This window comes from Polyodon spathula, chromosome 22, assembly GCF_017654505.1.
Source record: "Polyodon spathula isolate WHYD16114869_AA chromosome 22, ASM1765450v1, whole genome shotgun sequence".
Classification (NCBI taxonomy): domain Eukaryota; kingdom Metazoa; phylum Chordata; class Actinopteri; order Acipenseriformes; family Polyodontidae; genus Polyodon; species Polyodon spathula.
In genome coordinates this window covers 4,725,477-4,737,956 of record NC_054555.1, presented here as the reverse complement: position 1 = coordinate 4,737,956, position 12,480 = coordinate 4,725,477, and the positions used below count along the sequence as shown (strand labels likewise).

The following is a 12,480-nucleotide window of genomic DNA, read 5'->3' as shown; positions in this document are numbered from 1 at the left end:
AAAAGCAGAGTGCAGTAACTCCAGTACAATACACCATCTGCCTTGGAGGCTTGCTGTCCAGTGTCCTGTGGTGACAGTACTGTACCCTGCTGCAAAATGAAATCTCTGTATTGACTGCACTTACTGGAAGTGGGATTGCTTTGCAATGCTATGCTATTGTTGAAGTGTCAGTATGGGTCAGGGGTCACTTCAGTGCTTGGTTCCTGCCCAGAATGTACTTAATACTGCCAGGCTTTAGGGAATATCAGTAGTACATAAAGGGCAATATTTACTGTTCTGTAAAATTGCCCCCCCCTTAGATAGAAACCTGATTTTTCTAGTGTTTCAAAACAACACAGCTGAGTCCATTCACTTCACTACCTGATTATCAAAACAATGAAGTACTGTGTTGAAACTGCCTCGTCCTGTTTAGTGCTGCAGGAATATTATACAATAATAATAATTCCAGGAATGCCATACAGTATTGTATTATTTTATTTTTTTTATTGCTTTTAGCAGCACCACATTACAGTATTTCTATATTTCCATAAAATATATATATATATAAATATATCTATGTATAATATATATATATATATATATATATATATATATATATATATATATAGGCCTACTGTACAGATCCGCAGATTGATTTTGTATCAATGTGACCATTTTAATAAATTAATATTCAGAACCAAGCAACAATAATTCAGTGTCTTTAAATTGCAAACCCTCCTCAATCTAACACACCAAACTGATACTGGTTATATATGGTATGCATAAACTGATCATTAGTGCAGGGACATATACAACACTGGAAGCCTGGTAGAATCGGTACAGGTTAGTCACTTTTCACTATTGTAATAACTAATAGACAGCAGCAAGGTGTACTGTAACAGTTAACCACACTTATTACAGCTGCACATGTCCTTGCATCATTTGCCTGCCTGCCTGTGTCCTTGAGCAGGAGGTCAGGTGTATCGCCCTCTGTGTGGCCTCTGAGTTCTGCTGCAGTGCTTGTCAAACACACTCTGGGGAGCTGATTAATGCATCTCCCACACTGCCCTGCTGAAGGATGGGTCCAGAATTAGCAAACAATGTCTGTCCTGGAAACAAAGACCCTCAGTTATTTGCCTTTTCCCTGCTTTTTTTTTTAATTTTTTTTTTTTTTTAGTACCATGATTTAACACATTTAAACTTGAAACTTGTGTAGATAATGTTAATTGTCTGCAATAATAAAGTAGAAGTGAGTTTAATATTTTAAAAAGTCTGTAAAAATATCTAATTCCATCAGGACCCACAGGATACAGTTCTTCCGTCCTGGAAACTGCAATAATTAATACATCAGTTAATTAGTAAAGTAGTAATTACACATAACTTTCCCAGTCTTGTAAAAATAATTGATTTCTGAAAAAGGCCATTTAATTAGAAGTGCTCTGACGTCTTGCACAGTAAATACTGTACCTTCAGGATGTGTAGAGTGGGTTTTGATTTCAGAGTAGCAGGATGGATTGATGGCTCTCTTCCCTGTGTGTTTTTGTCTTTAAACTTCAAGGTCAATGCCAAGCCAGTCTCTTATGAAGCATTCACAAATTGTTGCAAACTTACATTGGGAATTTAAGGCTTTAAGATAATTTCTCAACTTGGGGGACATACAACAGAAATTGTGCTTGGCGTTTATTTTTAATAGCACTACAGTAAGATTGGTGCACAGTATTGAAATGTCACAGAATTACAAATCATATGGAGGGTTTAAAGTCATATTTTTATTCTGTGCACTTCCACTATGCCTATTGAAATTGCATAACGTAGTGCAGATTTTAAAATGCAAATACGAGATATTTGCAGCTGTGCTGCATTTATTTTCTTTCTGAACTGAGGCAGAAACAGAAACAGACTTCCCTCGTCCTAATAGAAATGCGTACTGCTTAATTGCCCAGTTCTGTATATTTAAGGACTGTTTGAACCACATGTGAGAGCTGCCTATAGAATACATCTGTGTAATTGCAGGTTTTTAAAATGATTTATACAGAAATTTTCTAGTGTGCCCGGGAGACATTGTTGAGGTGCTCTCGTTATTGCTGTAGGTCTGGATCTGGTTTGGGTGGCACTCTCCTTCACTGCTTGTAGGCTTGTTTTACTTGCACTACTGTACCCTGGTTCTCCAGATTCTTCAAGAGTCCCGAAGGTGCTGCAGCATTTCACCTCCTGCATTGAACTGCTCACATGTTGCACAACTGAGCTAACTTGTAGCCTGTTTTGTTTTAATTTCAGACAATTGCTTTTGACGTTTTATTTAAATTTTTTTAAATTGAGATCTACTTCCATCTGTGAGAGTACATGAAAAGCTAGGAGAGGATTTATCCAGCTCTTTGATTAATAACCAGGACTGTTTTTCAGATAATCTTACACTGGACTTGCTCTGGATATCAAAGTCAAATTGTTACCTGTGTGTTCATTTTAAGCTTTAACCAGTTATTGGTGATAATAATCCTTTACATTTTGGTGAAATCCTGATTAATTGATTGATTGATTGATTGATTTTTCCAAGATCAACCAGTCATAGGTAACCAACTGTTAACCTTACCCTTAACAAATCTATTTTTGTCAATGCAAATAAAGCTTAAGACTTCAGCTGCTTTTGTTGTTGTTTATATAACGGTTGGTCCTGTTCCAGTATAAAGCCCTGAGTATAATTTGGTCTTTGTAGTTTCACATTGATATTGGCAGTTTCCGTCACATGGACTGTATATTCTTTTCAATTAGTCGACCTGCCTACAGTAAATGGCCAGCTCGTAATTACTGAATCTGCTTTTAAAGGTTACGTACTCTCCTTGCCTTCAGTAATTCGCATTATTTGCATGCACATTTAAGAGCCCAGAAGCTGATGAACCTGTATTAAAATGTGCCTGTGTGTTTTTTTTGTTTTTTTTTTCTTTCAGATATGTCCTCAGCGAAGAGAAAGTTTGCTGAATCTCTAAATGAATTCAAGTTTCAGTGTATAGGAGATGCAGAGACTGATGATGAAATATGTATTGGTAAGCAACTTTTTTTCCCCCCAATCTGAACATTTGAACATACTGTAAATTACTGTATATAGAGATTTCCCATTTGAAACCCAAAGTTACCACAGTAGCAGAGGGTGCAAAAATTAGTTGCACACCCCTCATGGTGATGATGTGTAAAAAAACACCCTCAGGAATCCAGCTTTTTCAGTGGTTAAATAATGATCCAAACAATACCAATATATAATGATCGAGAACACGAATAACGAGATATTAAATAGGTAAGAAATGTAATAATATTAATATGTTCATGGTATGAAGATCCCACTGCATTCCCCATATTAATTCACTGAATTATAATATACATCACTTACTCTTTGTATTTCAACCCCACCTACTTTAGTACAGTACTCCCCCTTACTGCAGTGCACATTCCAGCATCATTAGAGAACCTAATAGTACTTGAACTGCGTTGCACTGTCATGCAGAATGACTTTCCCTAATGGACCGCTAAAATATAAAAGAGCTAGTTTCATATTTAGCATACCAGCTGGTGAATGATACAGTGTGCTTCAGCATTCCCCTACATTGACGTAAACGATGCTGCACATTCTGGTGGTGTTGTGCTACCCTTGATTTGTAAAAGCTATTGCTGTTCTCTTTCTCCCCCGCAGCGAGGTCGCTTCAGGAGTTTGCAGGGGTGTTAAAGAATCTGGAAGACGAGAGGACACGGATGGTGAGTTAGGGATGCCAGGGCATTGTGACCAAAGATTATAAAATACAGTATGAAATAGACCAGTGCACTGCAGAAACAGACACTCAGATACCTGGTCCACACTGCTGAGAACACTCGATAATATTCCAGATTTGTCAGGTTTCATTCTCTATTCAGAGCCTAAGAGACTAGCTGGTGTTGCCAAGGGCATAGTCATGCCTTCATAATGATAAGGGGAGGGTGGACCTCCAAATCTGTCAGTGCTGCTGGAAAAATGGTTGAGGAGTTGGTAAATGCTAAAGAATCTTTTCTAGCTTGCACATTATCCTATAAAGAATGGCGTCCAGCTGCAATCTTTCAGTTTTAAATGCTGCTACTGAGCTGCTTATAAGTTTTACCTGTGATTTAACAACATTCCACATGTACAGTGTAAGAAAAAACAACGGAAGGCATTTTTACCTAGTATGAATTTAACATGCATGATTTTAACAGAGTGACACTGTAGAATATTGTTAGCCTATAATGAAAGCTTATGTGTGCATGGAATCTTACTTTTGCATTACAGTGCTTTATCACTGTCACACACAGTTAAACCAATGGAAACATTGGTGGCATGGGGTATGAATATGGTAATATCATAAAATTATGGGCTTTGCTTTTTATATCCTCCAGCAATGCCATGGCTGCATGTCTAGTATGACCTGCTTGTGGGTCCCAAGCAGTTTTACTGTCGTTATAAAATGTTTTTCAGATTGAGAATGCCAGTGATGTGTTGATCACACCACTAGAACGGTTCCGCAAGGAGCAGATTGGAGCGGCAAAGGTAAACTGCTTCCATTGGGGCTTCTGTGTGGCGGTAGTTACATTACATGTCATTAATACTGCAAAATACCTACAATGCTAATGCAATAATCATTAATGTGTATACTGATATTTACTGCAGTAATAATACAGTGTGTTGTGCAAGGGAGGCATCTGCATGATACAAATTAACTTTAATGCAAACAGGAATGTAAATAAAAACATTACACTTACTCAACAGTGCCTCCTTCTGGTTGAAGAGGAATAAGGGGGGGGGGGGGAGACTGGAAAGCCAACTTCAAAAGCGTCACAATTCAGATCACTTTACAGTAACCCCCCCCACTATGACACCCATCTCTTTTTGGATTTGTATGTTCAGAACTAAGCAACAACTATAAAATGTTAGCAATTATCTACTGCTAGATACCTCCTGTATCTGGCATTACAGCACAGTTGTTTGTACATAGATATTCAATAGTATGGATCAATTATGCAGTACATTGTGATATATTGTGTCGTATAGCAGTAATTTATAAGATTGCAAACTTGCAGAAGTTAATGCAATAGTATGAAGAGGTTTATAGTATTTTAATGCACATTTTCTAATGCAAAGTCACATTCATTATTAAATTAAATTGAGTCCATTAATGGGGCTATATCAGGAACACAAATTAAATAAAAAAGGTGCCCAGTGTATTGGTCTGTGCAAACGGTGTGGTAGAAGATCTAAAGCAACATCACCACCTTCTGGAAAAACAGAGCATTGCAACTGTTGACATGAACTATGATTTTATTATTGTTCGTTTATGAGAAATGACAAAATGACTGTTTTTGTTTGCTTCGTAAAGTTTCTATTCCGTTCTGTAAATGAAGGATTCATGAAGGGTGTTGTTCCACTGTCTGGTAACTGCACTCAGGTTTACACTCTCTGCTGGAACTTCTCAACACTTTCTCATTTTAACGCCTCTTTCCCCTTTCTGTCTCCTCTTCAGGAAGCAAGAAAAAAGTATGACAAGGAAACAGAGAAGTATTGCAGCGTCTTGGAGAAGCACCTAAACCTGTCTTCCAAGAAAAAAGAATCACACCTCCTCGAGGTGAGGGCGCGTCCTCCCAGTGTCCCTGCTTTATTGTGGTGTTGCATTTTAATGTGTCTCTGTGCAACCTTGTTGACCTAGTGGATTTGATTCCAGTAAATCCAGACTCCAGTGCTTTAAACAACCTTATCAAAACTAAATGCCTTCTGGACAAGCTGAAGCCTGAGTTTAGTGGTAGTTGTCCGTTTTAATGTGTTTATTCCCATTGCAGGCAGACACTCAGGTGGACCAGGTCCGTCAGCATTTCTACGAAGTGTCGCTGGAGTACGTGTTCAAAGTGCAGGAGGTTCAGGAGAGGAAGATGTTTGAGTTTGTTGAGCCTGTAGGTATATGTTGCATATTTATACAAGATTATTATCATTATTCACTGTATTGCTACTGAACCTTTGCACACCGTCAGGGTAGCACAGCTAACTGTCTTTTTGTTCTTGCAGTTGCTGGCTTTCCTGCAAGGGCTGTTTACGTTTTATCACCATGGCTATGAGCTGGCAAAGGACTTTAGCCACTTCAAGACAGAGTTAACCATCAGCATCCAAAATGTAAGTGTTATGTACTGGACGCCTTTCTGTGTCTGCGTTGTAGGAAAATGCAATGCAATTCACCCAATCTTTTTCTGGAGTTTTCTTTTGAAAACAGCTTGTGGAAATTGTCATGTTGGGGCTTTATATTGTTCAACAAACTGAATGCTCCATTTGGAAGCGTGCACCTGTTCTTTCAGATAAGCTTGCTTTGCTTCAGTTTGGTTCGAGAATAACACTCAGGCCTTGGGTGCATTAAATAAAAGCTGCCGCCTAGAATCTGGCAATACCTAGTAACGACGCTGTGCTGTTCTTTTTCTATCTATTAACTCCATGTTGTCAATTGGGAATTTGGGCCATTTTAAGTTCCTTTTTCCTCATTCCAGAGATCTTCTCTAGTATTAAACAGTTTGTATTTGTTTGACCACCTACAGTATGTAACCTTTGTCAGAAGCTAGTTTTGAACTAATAATGTAAAATAAGGGAATTTGGATTCCAAACCCAGGCTAGTGACTCACAGTATAAGACATTAGTTTTCTTGTGCAGGTACAGGTGTGGAACTGAAGTGCCATTTTGGCTTTGTAGACTTAAAAAAAATGTTTTTTTTCTTGTTGTGTAAACGATTGTACATATCCGAATACTCAGTATAACTTGTAAGCTGTGAAGAGTCGTGGTGTAGCAGAGTGATTCTAGTGCGGCGTTGGTCTTCCTCTTGACAGACCAGGAATCGTTTTGAGGGGACGAGGTTAGAGGTGGAGTGCCTGATGAAGAAGATGAAGGAGAACCCAGATGAACACAAGACCATCAGCCCCCACACCATGCAGGGCTACCTGTTTGTGCACGAGAAGCGTACGTGTTGTATCTTTCACACTCGCTCTTCTCCACCGGCCTCCCTGGCCCTCCACATCCATTCATCTTCCTTTCAGCTCTTCTGTTCCTGTTTTATTTTTTCTATTGATTCCTCTCGCAATACTTCCTTGTGTTAGTTTGCTCTCTATGTGTACCATGTTAAAGACCCCCTTTTAAAGAAAGACTGCCTGTTTATAATCACTATACACCGTGAATCCAAGTATGTAGAACTTAAATGTAAAAATACTAAAGCAGCTAATAATTGATGTCTTTATATATGGATTTATGGATATACAGTACCTGTACTTAACAGCAGATTTTGAACAACCATTATACATAGTAAACTGTATATAAACTGCCTATTAACTGTAATAACAGCAGACTTGAAGAGGAGACTGTAAAAGTGAATTACAGATCTTTTCATCCCTACTTCTAGACAGCCCAGAAGTACCTTGGTAGTGAGAGCAGGCTTAATGTGTAGATTGAGAGAGAGATTTCAGATGCCCCCCATGCCTCTGTATAGCCCACAAGCTGAGCACAGTTTAGCTGTTTTCCTATATTCCCTTGACAGGTTCCTTTGTGTCCACATGGGTGAAGCATTACTGCACTTACCAAAGAGAGCCCAAGCGGGTCACTATAGTTCTGTTTGATCAGAAATCCGGAGGGAAAGTGGTGAGTATTCATGGGTTATGTAGTTGTTTCTTCTGACGGGTTAAACCAGCATATTGACCAGAGAAAGACGAGGAAGTATCGCCAAGTATATGATTTGCATAAGAGAGCTTAAGAAACAACTAGAGGGCCAATTTCCTGCACTAGCGGTTTGGATTGGAAACATTTTAATTAAAATATTCCGTCAAATAACACAAAGTAACTTTTGTATAAATGTACCCGGTATGTATGGCCAAACTGTGCAGAGTGAAGTAATCCTTCATCGATTTAATGAAGAGTCTGAGATGGTTAAAAGGCACATCATGTTTACATGGCCTGTTGTTTATTCAGCAAGCAGTGATTGTTTCGTAAAATAGTATTCATGTTTGGTCTGTCTGTTTATAGGTGAGTACGTGTGCTCCTAATGTTATCAGAGGGCTGGGTTAATTACCTACAATGTCTCTGGTGAAATCATCGTCCTGAAATTCCTGGTCATTTCATTTGTCTATCCCTGCCAAATCTATGTGTAGAATTTGGCTGGGTCTTAACTGATTAACTGGTGGTCAATAGAGCCTGGCCACATGGCATATAATAGGAGCCAGCTGCTTTGTTCTGGTGAGTTAATTTAGGGAAAAGACTGGGAGCAGCAGGTGGTGTCCCCTGTCTGTCCAGCAGGAGAGCCTAGCTTGGGTGCTGTCTTTGGTCTCTTTGTTAAACCTTGACCTCAATGCCACTACCACAACAATATAATAAAAAGGCATCAAAATGGCTCTACAGTTCAGTTCATGATGGCCGTGAACAGTCCAGGTTTTTGCTTTGTTAACTTTTAATAATTTAAACTAATGTAGAGGCCTATTGAAGTAGAATGGGTATTGCAATGAGAACTGAACAACTCCAATGATCATTGTTTAATATTCACAGGGAGAAGAAGAAACGTTCATTTTGAAGTCCTGCACTCGCAGGAAGTCCGACTCCATTGAGAAAAGGTTCTGCTTTGATGTGGAGGCAGTGGATCGGTGAGTGGCAGGAAGCAGTGCCTGTCACAAGGTGGCAGTGTTGAGACAAATTTGCGCTCTCATGGGGATCCAACAGTTGCAGTCCTGCATCAACCCAGGAAGTCCACTGGATGGAGCTAAATGCTGGCACTTGTCAAACACATCCATTTAACATTAATAACTGAATAGGTGAATTTAGAGAACTTACCAGAATGCCTTTTGAAGTACATCATTGCAGTCTGTATAAATCCAGTTTATGCATGTATATATCCTCTTTTTTTAGGCTGTATCAAAACTGATCTAATTTGATCAGTCATTCACTTGATTATAACATCAACTGAAGGGGTAGAGACCAAACCAAACACTTGGATATTTGGATGTAAACCAAAACTAATTTTAGTATGACTAATGCCACCTTTGAGATACAAATGCAGGCCACTTTATTTTAATAACTAACACACTTCAGACAGCAATAACGCCACAGAAAGCATGGCTCAGCTTTGTATTGCCCACAGGAAAGGTGACTCTTCTAAAGGCTGAATATGGAATTAGTAAAGCAGTTTCTAAACCTGCTTGAGCAATTGAGTATTGAGGAAGAAAACAATGTGCTGTATTTCAAATCCTCCCCAAAAGGATAAGCCTCCTATAGTGAAGGGGCTTGCCCACCTGGAGAGTGCCAGGAAACGGGAGCGGTTTGAAATGATTTCTCAGAATGAATCAATGCCTTTCCCAGGGCTGCTGCCACATCATAAATGTGCAATAGAAAGGAAAGCGGTGACTGGGGTGAAATTGTAGAACCCAGCTGTTATTTTGTGAAACTGGAGCATGATTAAAACATCTTCCCTGCAGAATAGAATCTGATCTCTCTGCATGTGATCTTGTCATTTTTTTGTGGAGATTGATAGGTGTCTCCAGCTTGATTCTCTCCTCTAAGCTACAATCAGGAATGCAAAGATGCATCTTTTATCATGCACAGCTCCTCAAATCCACCAGCGCAGGGGCTGTGCTGTGCTGTAATACATACCACTACTCATCTCGTTTAGTTATGTGGAGGCCTTCTTCCTCCCGTTTGGTGTGCTTTCTCAATAAGACTGCTTAGCACAGTGGTGTGGTATTAAAGGTTTCAGCATTTGATCTCCGGTGCACAGCGAGGATCATCCGTGTCAGCTGCACTACATAAGTAGATGCTATTGTTCCACAGTGTGATTCATCCCACCAGGGTGCACGGAATTTAATAGACCTGGGGCTTGTGCTAAGAAAACTACAGTAAGGGGCATCTACTTTCAATTAGGTCTGCACACCTCTTTTCTGGATGACTGGTAAGGTATTCTGGCTTGAGGAAGAAGGTGAATACGAGCTTCCTGAAACCCCAGTATTGTGTGTTTTCATTCCAGGCCTGGAGTGATCACCATGCAGGCTCTCTCAGAAGAAGACCGGAGACTCTGGATGGAAGCTATGGATGGTAGAGAGCCGGTAAGTTGCTAGATAAGGACCAGGACCCTGTTGTGGCGTAAGATATCTTCTGCTAATAACATCTGCAGCACTGTAACCAACCTTCCCCCTCGAGGAAGCATTCATTCGATTTTTATTTAATGGAACAGGAGGTGTAATAAGAGTAGTGGTTGGTACCAATGGGATTAAATGTGCTTTTGAATTCAAATTGTGATTAACATGGGTGGCTGTACTAATGCACGTGTGCAGCTGGACTCAATACGTTTTAGGGCCTCATTTACTTTTGAACTGAGTAGTTTGGTGACTCTGTCCATTGTATAGTTTAGTTCAGTTTAGTTTAGTCTCCCTTTTCGAACTCCAGTTCACTTCCCTGTGGCAGTGACGATGTTGTGGACACTTCTGGGCTTCTTCTAAAAGATCAATCTAAATGTATTTTTAACCTAAGTTTTAGTAATGGCATCTTTTCACTACGTCTTCCACTTCTTGGCCTTTGACTGAAACCTCTTGTTCTGTGGTAATAAAAACGTATTATGAGCATGCTGTTCCATCTCATGAGCATGCTGTGTGAGCAAGGAAGCATTTATACAGAAAGAAGTACAATGTGAGGCCTGGGCTGGCAAACATCATGGCCCTGTCTAAAGATGCCCAAAAGCATGCACTCATTAATATAAGGTTAATGCTTCCCATTAGATTGATCTGCAAATTATTTTACAATCCTTTTTTTTTTTTTTTTCATTTTCAGGTTTATAACTTGAACAGAGACAATCAGAGCGAAGGCAGTAAGTACACTCTAAGGATGTGTATTAAGAGTAAAACCAGTGGTAGTCCATGACTGACACACTTTGTAACATGTTGCTTGCGACTGATATTCACTCATCCCCAGACACAACCCTTGTTCTGAAACCACAGTGCTCGCCATCATATTATCCGGGTCTATTGATGTACTTTAGAGAAACTATTCTTTTTGTTTCAGCTGCTCAGCTGGATAGCATCGGCTTTAATATTATAAAGAAATTCATCCATGCTGTGGAGACACGAGGTAATACCCTTTTTTTTTTTTTTTTTTTTGGTCTTATTTTTGTAATGATGTACTTGCAAGAAACAATTATGCTCAATCTTCGGTGTGTTCAAACGGGGGCCAGTGCAACTTTTCTGAACACACGTGCCATGAGTATTCAGATGGGATATTCACAATGCAGTTATGTACATTTGAAATATGAGTGCCTTTTAATAACAGGTTATGTTTTAACCCAACAGGAATCAACGAGCAAGGGCTGTACAGAATAGTTGGTGTCAACTCCAGAGTGCAGAAGCTGCTGGGCTTATTGATGGGTAACTAATCCATACACATACAGTTTACTTGAGTGCACCGTGGTGTCTAAAGGGTTAAATAAAAAGGACTAGTACATTGCTAACTCATCAACTGTGTAGTAAATGACATCACAAACACATTAGTAGGTTTACATAGAAATAAATGAGAGTAATTTACTATTCTCTGAGTACCTCCAGGTTTACATAGAAATAAATTAGAGTAGTTTACTATTCTCTAAGTACCTCCACAGTTTTTCTCCAAACACAGTTTCCCTTGACAAAGGTATGTTAAACATACCTTAATGTTGGGAAGTTGGCTATGGGAAGTGGACTTGAATCTAAAAAGATTAGCGGTTTGTTAGTAATAGCGCTGTTCTTCTTGGTTATTATGCAGTATAATATATACAGTCAAATAACTTGCAAGCTAGTGGTGTATGGAAACCCATTTTGAATCCAGTTTGCAATGAGAGGACTGACTGTAATCTGGGTCTGTGATTCCTTCAGAACAGGAAATGTGATCAGTGGTTTTTTCATAGTACATCTTGTGCGGTGCAAGGTCATCATAATGAAAGTGAATCATTCATGTACAAACTCGAGTCCCCAGGGTTGGGTAACACACATTTTATGATATGTTGCAAGCTGAGAAAACGTAATCCTAATGAAATGGGTTTGCATTCCACATACCCAGAGCCAGCCCTGTCCCTGTGCTGCCGCTGTTTCTACTGGATACCATGCAGCACATCACCAGATTCGGGGAGGTGAAGCCATTTTGTTTTTATTCTGTGGTTAATGGTTCGTTTTTCTAATGATGGCAGGGCTCAACAAATTAAAGGATTTAAACTGGCATGCATCTCCTGAAGTGTTGCCCTTTTTCAAGTAATATAGTCCAAACACAGAAATAGCCTTGGCCGTGTCTTAATGGTCAAAGGGGCTGTGGTGCAGTTCAAATTCAGCACATGTCGTTTTGTTATAGTCAGGTTGGCAGTTGTTTGGGGAAAGGATGTCTGTTTGTTTGTATGCCTTGCGCTGTACTGATTTAACCAGGCTAGGCTAGTGAACTGCAGACCACCAAAACCATCATGAATATGACTTTGATAGAGAGACCATAGA

General features: G+C 39.5%; 1 protein-coding gene across 1 annotated transcript in view; it reads left to right on the top strand.

The window, feature by feature from the left end:
• Window positions 1–12,480, top strand: part of LOC121297141 (rho GTPase-activating protein 26-like) — a 56,853-nt gene that overhangs the window by 19,404 nt on the left and 24,969 nt on the right. Inside the window, exons 2-14 of the mRNA XM_041223218.1 lie at window positions 2,925–3,020; window positions 3,662–3,723; window positions 4,454–4,525; window positions 5,496–5,597; window positions 5,809–5,919; window positions 6,032–6,136; window positions 6,835–6,964; window positions 7,536–7,636; window positions 8,534–8,628; window positions 10,002–10,080; window positions 10,802–10,838; window positions 11,033–11,098; window positions 11,317–11,391. Of these exons, the coding sequence (XP_041079152.1) occupies window positions 2,925–3,020; window positions 3,662–3,723; window positions 4,454–4,525; window positions 5,496–5,597; window positions 5,809–5,919; window positions 6,032–6,136; window positions 6,835–6,964; window positions 7,536–7,636; window positions 8,534–8,628; window positions 10,002–10,080; window positions 10,802–10,838; window positions 11,033–11,098; window positions 11,317–11,391 (1,131 nt within the window). The remainder of the gene's footprint in view (window positions 1–2,924; window positions 3,021–3,661; window positions 3,724–4,453; window positions 4,526–5,495; window positions 5,598–5,808; window positions 5,920–6,031; window positions 6,137–6,834; window positions 6,965–7,535; window positions 7,637–8,533; window positions 8,629–10,001; window positions 10,081–10,801; window positions 10,839–11,032; window positions 11,099–11,316; window positions 11,392–12,480) is intronic.